This window comes from Coregonus lavaretus (assembly GCF_964263955.1).
Source record: "Coregonus lavaretus genome assembly, chromosome: 20".
Lineage (NCBI taxonomy): Eukaryota > Metazoa > Chordata > Actinopteri > Salmoniformes > Salmonidae > Coregonus > Coregonus lavaretus.
Window position 1 is genome coordinate 45,236,683 of NC_140007.1, and position 13,614 is coordinate 45,250,296.

Below are 13,614 nucleotides of genomic sequence, written 5' to 3' on the forward strand. Positions count from 1 at the left end.
ATTTGCCTTGATACTCTTGTTTCAAACCAATGCCTTGATGGTGAAGCATTGTTGATGTTGAGGGAGCATCCGAGGAACCAGGACTCTGAGATGGTGACAGTGACAGCAGATAAACAGTTGTCCACCAACTGTTCACCTCCTCCAGCACCGTGGCCAAATAAAACCGATGGATGGATGGATGGAAGGATGGATGGATGGTAGGAAGGAAATTCTGGAGAGGGGAAGAAAATAGGAATTCAATTGGAGACATATTTTTACGAGATTTTTTGAAAATCTGTTGTGCCTATGTGAATGCTACTGTTGCCATGGATCATGTCTGCAAATTCAGTTTGTTTTGGTCACCCAAACTGGAACAAAAGCCTACACTCTCGCTCCAAGACTGCAGTGTCAACGCCCACCCCTGCTCTAATGTATATTTGACCACATTTGTTTTGAGAGAAGTATAGTTGAATTAGGTCTGTGTAATGGTCCTTTGGAGACTAATAGTGTTGGGATAGTGTTGAGGCAATGTGACAGGGAGAGTGGACGGTAGAGTGGACGGGAGAGTGGACGGGAGAGTGACCGGGAGAGTGACCGGGAGAGTGGACGGGAGAGTGGACGGGAGAGTGGACGGGAGAGTGACCGGGAGAGTGGACGGGAGAGTGACCGGGAGAGTGGACGGGAGAGTGGACGGGAGAGTGGACGGGAGAGTGGACGGGAGAGTGACCGGGAGAGTGGACGGGAGAGTGACCGGGAGAGTGGACGGGAGAGTGGACGGGAGAGTGGACGGGAGAGTGACCGGGAGAGTGGACGGGAGAGTGGACGGGAGAGTGGACGGGAGAGTGGACGGGAGAGTGGACGGTAGTGTCATGCGATGGACAGGGATAGTATTGAGTTAATGTTAGCTTTATGACTCATCCATCCATCCTCATCCTTCAGTCGTCCCAAACGGTCTGAACCATAGAAACAAAATTACTAGAAGGGACAAAGCGCCTCGGACATGGAAATATTAATGGTATGTCGGTTCTAGTTATCAATTTCTATGGTCTGAACTGACCGTGTAATAGGAGTATAATTAGGTTGTAATAATTATAACCATAAATATGTCATTGAGACATGTCAGACCTAATACAGCATGTCATTGTGTTGTTTTAAGTTGAATTGCCGATAGTCTGGCCCTTATTACAGTGTGTCAGTGAGGCCACAGCACTAATGTCGGTTCTCAGACAGGGATTTCCTGTTAGGCACTGAAGTGTGTGTGCGTGCGCGTGTGCGTGTGTGTCTGTGTGCGTGTGTGTGTGTGTGTGTGTGTGTGCGTGCGTGCATCAGGAAGTAATATAGTCATACCTTCAATCAGGAGCTGCTCAGAACAGCCCGGCGTCTTTTAGGTTGGTCTTGATGACGTCTGTGATGGTGTTGAAGGCCTGGTTCACGTCCTGTGTGTCTACAGCGCAGGTGATGTGGGTATATATGGGTTTCTCCGCCTGCCTCAAGTTCAGAGACTCAAACTGCATCTTCACGTGGTTGCTGGCGTCTTCGTATGTATTTGGCCCTAAATGGAGATAATACAAATATAGAGGTTCAAAAACTGACAGAGAGAGTAGTTGCTGACCTCTTTGTATGTGTTTGGCCCTCCAGAGGGAATGAGGGGTTTTTATTGTTGTTTTAAGCTGTGTTCACACTGATGGAAGATGGCGCCGTACTGTATGTCTGCCGTCTTGTGAGCTCCGACCCAACTTTGCTACTTTTTATTTCTTGACTTTTTTTTGCACAAAATGTATCCGCTGTCATTTCTTACCATCGAGAATACCTTTTGAACATCAGATTGGCAGTTGCTAACCTCAACTTCGATCTCAACTTCGACCTCAACTTCGATCTCAACTTCGACCTCAACTTCGACCTCAATTCCGCCTTCAACTTCGACTTCAACTCATCCGCCCTGGGCTCTTTGTGTAATTCAGACCCCATTTTCGGGCTATCCAAAAGGAAACGCAGGCAAAAAAGAGGCAGGAGACGGGAGCCCTGACGATTTTTATTAAGGCGAAGGGAAAACTAGACCACCTCTTCTCTCCAGCCTTCTGAAGACTGAAACATGGCTTTTCATTCACTGAGCAGACAGGACGTTGGATTCAGGGAGATCGAGAAGGGGGAGGGGTATGCATCTTCATCAACAACAGATGGTGTGCTGACTCTAGCACTGTGCCAGTCTCAACCATTGTTCACTTGTCTTGGAATACCTGATGTTCAAATGTCAACCCACCTCAGAACAAAAAAAAACTAGCTGGCACTGAACGAACTGTACAAGGCTATATTCAAGCACGAAACCATGCAAACGGAGGCTGCTTACCTTGTTGCCGGTGATTTTAATTCCACGTCATTAAGACATGTTAAGACATTAAGGGCGGCAGGTAGCTTAGTGGTTAAGAGCGTTGTGCCAGTAACCGAAAGGTCGCTGGTTCTAATCCCCGAGCCGACTAGGTGAAAAATCTGTCGATGTGCCCTTGAGCAAGGCACTTAACCCTAATTGCTCCTGTAAGTCGCTCTGGATAAGAGCGTCTGCTAAATTACCAATTATTATTATTATTAATTATTACATGTAATGGCCAACTTCCATCAACACGTCTCCTTCGCCACTAGGGGGCGATAAAGTCCTAGACCACTGTTACTCTACCCACAAGCAAGCATACAAGGCCCTCCCTCATCTCCCTTTCAGCAAATCAGATCATGCCTCTATACTCCTGCTACCTGTCTACAAGCAGAAGCTCAAAGAAGGAAGTACCTGTGACGTGCTCCGTTGAGAAATGGTCCTCCAAATCGGAGGCTATGCTACAAGACTGCTTTCCTAGCACTGACTGGAATATGTTCCGGGACTCTAACCACCACCGTCACTGGATTCATTAGGAAATGCATCGCAGACGTTGCCCCCACAGTGAAGGTTCGCTGCTTCCCCAATCAAAAGCCCTGGATTAACACTGAGGTTGGCATGGGCCCTCAAATCCTCAAAAAGGTCTACAGCTGCACCATTGAGAGCATATTGACTGGCCGCATCACTGCTTGGTATGGCAACTGCACCGGCCTCGATCGCATGGCGCTACAGAGGGTGATGCGGACAGCCCAGTACATCCCTGGGGCTGAGACTCCTGCCATCCATCTGCATTGACCCTTCAATTTTATTAAAATGTTTTGCACTGACCCTATGCATTCACACTTACTCTATGCACACTACACACTCACACACACTCACTCGCACACACACACTCACTCACACTGACACTCAAACACACACACTTAATTTGCTCACACACACATGACACGCGCACATATTCATACTGACTCTAAACACACACGCACACACACTCGCATACAATCATCATATTGCACTGCTGTTACTCTGTTAATCATATACCCTGATGCCTAGTCACCTTAATCCTGTACATATCTAACCCTACCCCTCCAGTATCCCTGCACATTGTAAATATGGGATTGGCACTGACCCTGTATATAGCTACTGACCCTAGACAATTATTTATAAACTGATATTGATTGCTGCATTGTTGGGAAAGAGCTAGCAAGAAAGGCATTTCACTGAACTAGAGCACGTGACAACTTTAAACTTTTTAAACAAATCGGCTGAGAAAGATTTCCAATGTATTCATTCATTCGTCGCACATGGTAAATAAACTCCAAACGAAAGGTCAAAAGCTCAGGGGAAAACAACTTTTTGCCATTTGGGACTCAGAGTAGGACTCACCGTCGTAGTCAGGGAAGCAGACATTGAGGTGGACATGCTTGATCTTCTCTTGGAAGACATCCTTCTTGTTGAGGAAAAGCACGTGGGTGGTGGCCTCGAAGAACCTGTGGTTGCAGATACTGTTGAATAGATGGAGAGACTCGTGCATGCGGTTCTGAAAAGAGGAGGGCAGAGGAATGAAGGATGCATCATCATCATCATCATCATCATCATCATCATGATCATCGTTGGGCTACAAAACAGTCAACAACCTTAACTAGCTGCTGTCAAAAGCCAGTGAGGTTTGGTTGAATCATATTAGCATCTCCTGTGGTGTGGTTGAATCACATCAGCGTCTCCTGTGGTGTGGTTGAATCATATCAGCATCTCCTGTGGTGTGGTTGAATCATATCAGCATCTCCTATGGTGTGGTTGAATCATATTAGCGTCTCCTATGGTGTGGTTGAATCATATTAGCGTCTCCTATGGTGTGGTTGAATCATATTAGCATCTCCTGGGGTGTGGTTGAATCATATTAGCATCTCCTATGGTGTGGTTGAATCATATTAGCGTCTCCTATGGTGTGGTTGAATCATAATAGCATCTCCTGTGGTGTGGTTGAATCATATTAGCATCTCCTGTGGTGTGGTTGAATCATATTAGCGTCTCCTATGGTGTGGTTGAATCATATTAGCGTCTCCTATGGTGTGGTTGAATCATATTAGCGTCTCCTATGGTGTGGTTGAATCATATTAGCATCTCCTGGGGTGTGGTTGAATCATATTAGCATCTCCTATGGTGTGGTTGAATCATATTAGCGTCTCCTATGGTGTGGTTGAATCATATTAGCATCTCCTGTGGTGTGGTTGACTCATATTAGCATCTCCTGTGGTGTGGTTGAATCATATTAGCGTCTCCTATGGTGTGGTTGAATCATATTAGCATCTCCTATGGTGTGGTTGAATCATATTAGCATCTCCTGTGGTGTGGTTGAATCATATTAGCATCTCCTATGGTGTGGTTGAATCATATTAGCATCTCCTATGGTGTGGTTGAATCATATTAGCGTCTCCTGTGGTGTGGTTGAATGATCTCCCTCTCAACTGTCCCCAGTGAGGTAGTCTCCTTTAGTTTTAACTTTGAAGCGTGCGTGTGTGTGTGTGTGTGTGTGTGTGTGTGTGTGTGTGTGTGTGTGTGTGTGTGTGTGTGTGTGTGTGTAATCACTCACCATCTCCTCGTCCTCCAGCAGCACCAGGTCATATGCGCTGAGGGCACTACAGAACAGGATGCAATGGACGCCCTCGAAACAGTGGATCCACTTCTTCCTCTCTTCTCTTCTACCGCTCATATCAAACATCCTGTCCATCAGAGAGAGACAGCAATCAATCAGTTAACCAATCAAGCCCTTTTTTTTTTACAGGAGAGGAGCTGTCAGCAGCTACATCACTTCATCACCGTGAGCATGCATCAGGAACATATCACAGCTCCTCCAGTGTGTGCTTTTTACACATAGTTGGTGTAAATGGTGACAGCGTGGCACTTGCAATGCCAAGGTTGATGGTTCAATTCCAGCAGCGATCATATACGAATAAAACAAATACATCACACACTATAAGTCTTTACAGTAATGAGCTAGTGTAGGGGAGGTGATTTGGAATCACACACTATAAGTCTCTACGGTAATGAGCTAGTGTAGTGGAGTTGATTTGGAATCACACACTATAAGTCTCTACGGTAATGAGCTAGTGTAGTGGAGTTGATTTGGAATCACACACTATAAGTCTCTACGGTAATGAGCTAGTGTAGTGGAGTTGATTTGGAATCACACACTATAAGTCTTTACAGTAATGAGCTAGTGTAGTGGAGGTGATTTGGAATCACACACTATAAGTCTCTACGGTAATGAGCTAGTGTAGTGGAGTTGATTTGGAATCACACACTATAAGTCTCTACAGTAATGAGCTAGTGTAGTGGAGGTGATTTGGAATCACACTCTCGTTAAGACATAGCCCTGACAGGCTCCGTTTACAGAGGCAGCCCAATTCTGTTTTTTTGCCGCGTAATTGGCAATGGCAAAAGAGCTGATCTGATTGGTCAAAAGACCAATTAGTGAGAAAAAAAGATTGGAATTGGGCTGCCTCTGTAAACACGGCCTTTAGAGTTGTAAGCCCAAATGCTGCTCTCAGATCACAAGGATTTTCTCTAATGGTTAAGACGTTGGGTTGTTGTGCAAGAGGTCCCCGGTTCAATCGCACCAGTTACACTCACCTGAATTTGACGTCTTTGCAGATGAACCTCTCCTCGTTAACCCCGCCGGTCTTGATCCTGCACCGTAGGATGTCCTGGTCATTGGGGATCAAGTCAGCCACGGTGATGCGGTCCAGGTCACTGAGGAAGCTGTGGGAGAGTCGCGGAGTCAATCAATCAAGATCAGATCACTGAGGGAGCTGTGGGAGAGTCGCGGAGTCAATCAATCAAGATCAGATCACTGTGGGAGCTGTGGGAGAGTCGCGGAGTCAATCAATCAAGATCAGATCACTGAGGGAACTGTGGGAGAGTCGCGGAGTCAATCAATCAAGATCAGATCACTGAGGGAGCTGTGGGAGAGTCGCGGAGTCAATCAATCAAGATCAGATCACTGAGGGAGCTGTGGGAGAGTCGCGGAGTCAATCAATCAAGATCAGATCACTGAGGGAGCTGTGGGAGAGTCGCGGAGTCAATCAATCAAGATCAGATCACTGAGGGAACTGTGGGAGAGTCGCGGAGTCAATCAATCAAGATCAGATCACTGAGGGAGCTGTGGGAGAGTCGCGGAGTCAATCAATCAAGATCAGATCACTGAGGGAGCTGTGGGAGAGTCGCGGAGTCAATCAATCAAGATCAGATCACTGAGGGAGCTGTAAATGGCAAAGCTGCTCGTATTCATAAAGCGTCTCAGAGTAGAAGTTCTGATCTAGGATCAGGTTTCGCCTTTTAGATCAAAAGGAATAAGACAGATCCTAGATCAACACTCCTACTCTGAGACACTAGTGAATACGGGTCCTGAGTAATAAAGGCAGATAGATTAACTCACTAGTGAGCAGAGTCGAGGAGCTGGTAGCCCTCAGCTGCTCTCTCGAAGCACTCCTGGATGCCAGGGTCCATCCACAGCTTCTTGATGCAGTCAGCCAGCGCAGGAGGCATGGTGCCCTCCTCAATAGAGTTGGAAAGGTTCTCCAGCTTCTTGCCCTCATCCTGGACACAGAGAACAACACATATGTCAGTATAGTTTAGTATAACAGGTCCATACAGTGTAGTATAATATACTGTAGTATGGTAATAGTATATTATATTATAGTATAGTTCTACAAACACACACCCAGCCTGCAGTACCCACCTCTGCGGCTGGTGATCCGTACTTGATCCCCAGGATGCTCATTCCTCTGACGATGGACAGAGCTGACTGCAGGATGTTACCAAAGATCACCTCTCTGTACTTCGTCTTCTCCTCCTTATTAAAACCACCCAGGTGGAGGATTCTGTGAAGAAGAAGAAGAAGAAGAAGAAGAAGAAGAAGAAGAAGAAGAAGAAGAAGAAGAAGAAGAAGAAGAAGAAGAAGAAGAAGAAGAAGAAGAAGAAGAAGAAGAAGAAGAAGAAGTAGTTAGTTGCTCACTTATCCAAACTGCCACCTAGTGGTGTATTTGTGACACTGTGGCTCACTTCTCTCAGCTGCCCCACATTCACAGTGAGAGGCTTCAGTTTTTAATTAACTCACTTCATTTGTTTTACGATGGTTGTTTTCCCCGACTCCTCAGCACCTGAAAGAAAACAAAAATACACAATTTATTGACAGTTAAATGTCATCCATTTAACTTTTCATTACATGGCTTTCATCAGTGACACAGGCAGATAATGTAATGTATTAGAAGAACAGTAAGTCCTGCTGGTGGTAAAGTGTCAAAACAAAAGCCTTTTCGTTACATATCTTTTGACTTTTATCAGTGACACAATATGTAACATAATTACAGTAAAGTTAAAGTACCTCAGGCTAAGAATACTCTTGGACCTGGTGGCTAGAGAAATATAGGTTAAGTCCCAAATGGCACCCTATTCCCTATATAGTGCACTACTGAAACATAATAAACACCACTCACTAATGTGACCCAGTTAGATTATGAGGAAGAGTGACAATAGAGCAAGAGGACAGTCTGTGAGGAGATCACTGACGTCTCTGGGCCTCACTGGGCCTCACTGAAGTCTCTGGGCCTCACAGGGTCTCACTGGGCCTCACTGAAGTCTCTGGGCCTCACTGGGTCTCAGACACTTCAGGACAAAGGCCTTGGTGTCACTTATTTAAACATCATACTACTACTGCTACTCAGAGAGGACCATAATGGAAAGAGGCTACTCAGAGAGGACCATAATGGAAAGAGGATACTCAGAGAGGACCATACTGGAAAGAGGTTACTCAGAGAGGACCGTAATGGAAAGAGGTTACTCAGAGAGGACCGTAATGGAAAGAGGTTACTCAGAGAGGACCGTAATGGAAAGAGGTTACTCAGAGAGGACCATACTGGAAATAAGTCCTCAGGCTTTATTGTGTTTTTATCGTTTTAATGTATTTAATGTTGTCTCTGGCTGGAGGGGCCTTTTACTTTCACTTATCAAATAAATTAAATTAATCAATCAACACTATGGTACCGACCTCATCCTGTAACCAGGCCAGGCCAGTCAGTATATAATGTAATCCTGTAACCAGGCCAGGCCAGTATATTTTTAGTCATTTAGCAGACGCTCTTATCCAGAGCAACTTACAGGAGCAATCAGGGTTAAGTGCCTTGCTCAATGGCACATCGACAGATTTTTCACCTAGTCAGCTTGGGGATTAGAACCAGCGACCTTTCGGTTACTGGCACAACGCTCTTAACCACTAAGCTTGCCTGTTCATATAACGTAATCCTGTAACCAGGCCAGGCCAGTCAGTATATAATGTCATCCTGTAACCAGGCCAGGCCAGTCAGTATATAATGTCATCCTGTAACCAGGCCAGTCAGTATATAATGTCATCCTGTAACCAGGCCAGTCAGTATATAATGTCATCCTGTAACCAGGCCAGTCAGTATATAATGTCATCCTGTAACCAGGCCAGTCAGTATATAATGTCATCCTGTAACCAGGCCAGTCAGTATATAATGTCATCCTGTAACCAGGCCAGGCCAGTCAGTATATAATGTCATCCTGTAACCAGGCCAGGCCAGTCAGTATATAATGTCATCCTGTAACCAGGCCAGTCAGTATATAATGTCATCCTGTAACCAGGCCAGTCAGTATATAAAGTAATCCTGTAACCAGGCCAGGCCAGTCAGTATATAATGTCATCCTGTAACCAGGCCAGGCCAGTCAGTATATAATGTCATCCTGTAACCAGGCCAGTCAGTATATAATGTCATCCTGTAACCAGGCCAGTCAGTATATAATGTCATCCTGTAACCAGGCCAGGCCAGTCAGTATATAATGTCATCCTGTAACCAGGCCAGTCAGTATATAATGTCATCCTGTAACCAGGCCAGTCAGTATATAATGTCATCCTGTAACCAGGCCAGTCAGTATATAATGTCATCCTGTAACCAGGCCAGTCAGTATATAATGTCATCCTGTAACCAGGCCAGGCCAGTCAGTATATAATGTCATCCTGTAACCAGGCCAGTCAGTATATAATGTCATCCTGTAACCAGGCCAGGCCAGTCAGTATATAATGTCATCCTGTAACCAGGCCAGTCAGTATATAATGTCATCCTGTAACCAGGCCAGTCAGTATATAATGTCATCCTGTAACCAGGCCAGGCCAGTCAGTATATAATGTCATCCTGTAACCAGGCCAGTCAGTATATAATGTCATCCTGTAACCAGGCCAGTCAGTATATAAAGTAATCCTGTAACCAGGCCAGGCCAGTCAGTATATAATGTCATCCTGTAACCAGGCCAGGCCAGTCAGTATATAATGTCATCCTGTAACCAGGCCAGTCAGTATATAATGTCATCCTGTAACCAGGCCAGTCAGTATATAATGTCATCCTGTAACCAGGCCAGTCAGTATATAATGTCATCCTGTAACCAGGCCAGTCAGTATATAATGTCATCTTGTAACCAGGCCAGGCCAGTCAGTATATAATGTCATCCTGTAACCAGGCCAGTCAGTATATAATGTCATCCTGTAATTGTAGTAAAGTTGATTAGATTATTCAACAACACAACAGTAATAGAGACCATAGAGGGACGTCATCCAATAGAAGCCTCTGATGGAGAGGCTTCTATTGGTTGAGCCCTGCGCCACTCCTAGCCACAGACAGCACCCATTGGGCTCAGTACCCTTCCAGATTAAGGTTGGCCCACCCTCCTCTTCACGTACCCCCTTGCTGAGTGTTATGGATGGGCTTTGTGTCTCCTGTGTCTTTACACAGCAAGCATTATGTAACCTGGTCCTGTGTCTTAACACAGCAAGCATAATGCAACCTGGAAACATGTCATCTTGCCACTTTGTATCAAGACAAGAGCTAAAGTAACAGAAGTCGTTAATTGAACTATGCTTGCCTGCTCAGCAACCTGAGACCTTAAGATTTGTGTTATCTCCCCCTGTCTCCAATCTAATGTCTAGGCTTTAGCTCAGAGGGCTAACACAGAATTTGAACCCCGGTCAGTCGGTCACACTAACACTGTCTGCTAAAGAACACAACACTATTTTTTACACTACCACTAGTAGGAGTGAGAGCACTATGTGAGACATGACACCACCTTTCCAGCACGGTTCCAGTGGAAGTGGAACCAGGCCAAATCAGCTCATCTTGACTTAGTTTCGGCACAGTAGTGTGAAAAGGGTACAAGTTGCTAAAACAGCTTGCGGAGACCTCGGGGTTAGCCAGTAGGTCTGGTTAGGCTTATCAAAATAGATCTGTCTATTTCCAGTATCTGGATATATACTGAGACCTGTTTCTGGATTAGGATCATTGGCATTGACTGAGCCTTTAAGTTGGTGACATGCAGAGAGGCTAATGGAATTACCCTTTGGCACTACTGAGGCTCAGCCCAGCTAAATCCAGCTGAGCCCAGAGCCGATCTGAATCCATACATCATAGGTTCTGGAAGAGTGCTGTGCTGTAAAAAGAACTGTGTAAAAAAATAATACTTAAATTCTGAGCCCAGCACAGTACAGTTTGGATTGGGTTGGCACAGTAGTGTGAAAGGGTGAATGCTGTCAGAGGAGAGAACATGGGTCTACTGTCTGGGCTAAACCAGTTAGTGTAATTGGCTTGGCATCTCATCGGCAGGGTTCCTGGTTTCGCTTGGACCTTTTAGTAGTGATTCTTTAACCATCTCACTGTGTCCTGACTTTCCCCTGGACTGGACTCACTGGGCGGGAGCAATGTACCCCAGAGAGCAATGTACCTCAATGTACCTCAAGGTCTGAATCTGTACTTTAAGAAACCACAAACAATCTGTTCCTTTTTTTCTAGGTTCAGTCACATATAGCTTAAACATTCAGAGAGAAAGAACATTATGCATTGATCTGTGTGTGTTTGTTTGCTCTTAACTGTCAATGTTCAGACAAAGTGCATATTCAATTCACAGACAGAATCAGTACTCAGGGCCCGGTTCAATCAGATCCGTTTCAGCCGACATCCGCATAGCAGTTGTTCTGAAGGTGTTGGAGGCGGAACTGTTATAGAGCTGTCAAATCCACAAGCAGTTCCGGTGTGGTAGTAATGATGATTTGTTTACATAGCAGGTTAGGATAATTTATGTGGCAGGTTAGGATAATTATAGTGACAGGTTAGGTGACTTAGCATGGCAGGTTAGGTGAATTAATGCAGCAAATTAGGAGAATGAGGTTAAGGTTTGGAAAAGGATTAGAGTTCGGTTTAGCTACAACGCTAGTTGTCAACAACTGTTGTCCCCGACCCAACCACTAGATGGAGCTGTAAGCCTCCATCTAGCCACAACGGTAGAAACGTAAACAAACCATCTGTTGGGGACAAATCATCAGTTTCATAACGCCGGGCATTAAACCTAAAGCGGACATTGCCATTGGCTGCACAGTCGCAACAATAGAAATCCCATGCAGACTTGTTTACAAGTTGTAACACTGGAATGTGAGAAGTAATCTTCACGTTGGTTAGGCTGAATGATTTTCAATTTGAGCGTCATTATTTCTATATAGCCTACACTTTCTCGTTCTGAACTTCTAATGCGGGTGTTCAATCAGATCAGGTGATCAATCAGATCAAGCATTAACCGGCGATGCCGACATCTGCATAGCTGATGTTTTGGCGGTGTCGGAGGTGGAACTGTGTTGGAGCTGTTCACCGATTTTAACAGCTCCAACGCAGTTCCACCTCCGACTTCGCCAAAACGTCAGCCATGCGGGTGTCGGCTATCGCCAGTTGACGCTTGATCTGATTGAATCTAGGCCTTATTGTCTGTTTTTGATGGAAATGGGACCATAGAGAGTATGATATCATTTGATATTCAACACCAGAAACATTAAATGTGAAAATTACAGATGTTATCTCAATTTCATTTCAAATCTTTTTAGATCTATCCCTGTGGTCCCTCCTTGCTTCTGGGTGGCAGTTTAAGACAAACCAGTGGTGTAAAAATACTTTAAAGTAATACTTAAGTCGTTTTTTGGGGTATTTGTACTTTACATTACTATTTATATTTTTGAAAACTTTTACCTTACTATATTCCTGAAGAAAATAATGTACTTTTTACCACATACATTTTCCCTGACATCCAAAAGTACTCGTTACATTTTTTAATGCTTAGCAGGACAGGAAAATGGCCCAATTTACACACTTATCAAGAGAACCACCCTGGTCATCCCTACTGCCTCTGATCTGGCGGACTCACTAAACACACATGCTTTGTTTGTAAAATGTCTGAGTGTTGGAGTGTGCCCCTGGCTATCCATAAATAAAAATAAATAGTGCCGTCTGGATTGCTTAATATAAGGAATTTGAAATGATTTATACTTGTACTTTTACTTTTGATACTTAAGTATATTTTAGCAATTACATTTACTTTTGATACTTAAGTATATTAAAACCACATACCTTTAGACTTTTATTCAAGTAGTATTTTACTGGGTGACACACTTTTACTTGAGTCATTTTCTATTAAGGTATCTTTACTTTTACTCAAGTATGACAATTGGGTACTTTTTCCACCACTGCCCTCAACCAAATCTCTGATATCACATCACATGTCACAACAAATATCCTGTTTACGATTCCATGGTATTTAGCTGAAATAATTGCCTTTCAGTTCCTTTATGAAGAGGAACCAAATCTAATGGGGGATCCCAACATCTTAGCCATTAGACCAAAAAAGTACATTCTCCAGCCTTACAAGTTTCAGACAGGGCTACTCATCACAAGAGCATGTCTCCGAAGCATCTCCCATACATTCACACCAATGGGTTGGTTCACTTACCTAGCATCAGCACTTTAACTGCCTTGGACTCTGCCAGCTGCTTCTTCAGCTCCTTGGAGTCGATCCCTTCCTCTCCCTCCATCTCCAGATCCTCAGGCACGTCCATCGACATCTTGGCGGTTAGTTGTTCTGGGTGCTTAGCAACACAGAAACAGGTTTGCAGTCACTAAACGTGTGCTAAAACAAAACAAACGATCTCCTACAGGAAGATTGTTTGATTGACAGGTCGTTGAGGTGATTGAAGACCCCTTAGATGATCAAGCTCTCCAGATAAGAAGACAATGAGTTGTTAGGTGGGCTACTGTTCAAGGGTTACTAAGTCAAAGTGTCGCTCCTCTGCAGCTTCAGAGGCTAAATATCACTCGGGTAGTCTCTGTGGTTTAAAGCTCATGTCTTACAACATGGAACCACCAGAAGCCAAATCCTATTAACACAGC

General features: G+C 44.6%; 1 protein-coding gene across 1 annotated transcript; it reads right to left on the bottom strand.

The window, feature by feature from the left end:
- Nucleotides 1-178: 178 nt before the first annotated feature.
- On the bottom strand, nucleotides 179-13,289 carry LOC311147543 (guanine nucleotide-binding protein G(t) subunit alpha-2-like; the record flags this gene model as incomplete). The annotated part of the gene is made up of 9 exons (XM_084184292.1): nucleotides 179-211; nucleotides 1,327-1,531; nucleotides 3,731-3,884; nucleotides 4,938-5,067; nucleotides 5,978-6,106; nucleotides 6,783-6,943; nucleotides 7,086-7,227; nucleotides 7,464-7,506; nucleotides 13,178-13,289. The coding sequence occupies 8 exons, from the start codon at nucleotides 13,287-13,289 to the stop codon at nucleotides 1,344-1,346; spliced, it is 1,059 nt and encodes a 352-aa protein (XP_084040418.1). The 3' UTR covers nucleotides 179-211; nucleotides 1,327-1,343.
- Nucleotides 13,290-13,614: the final 325 nt, after the last annotated feature.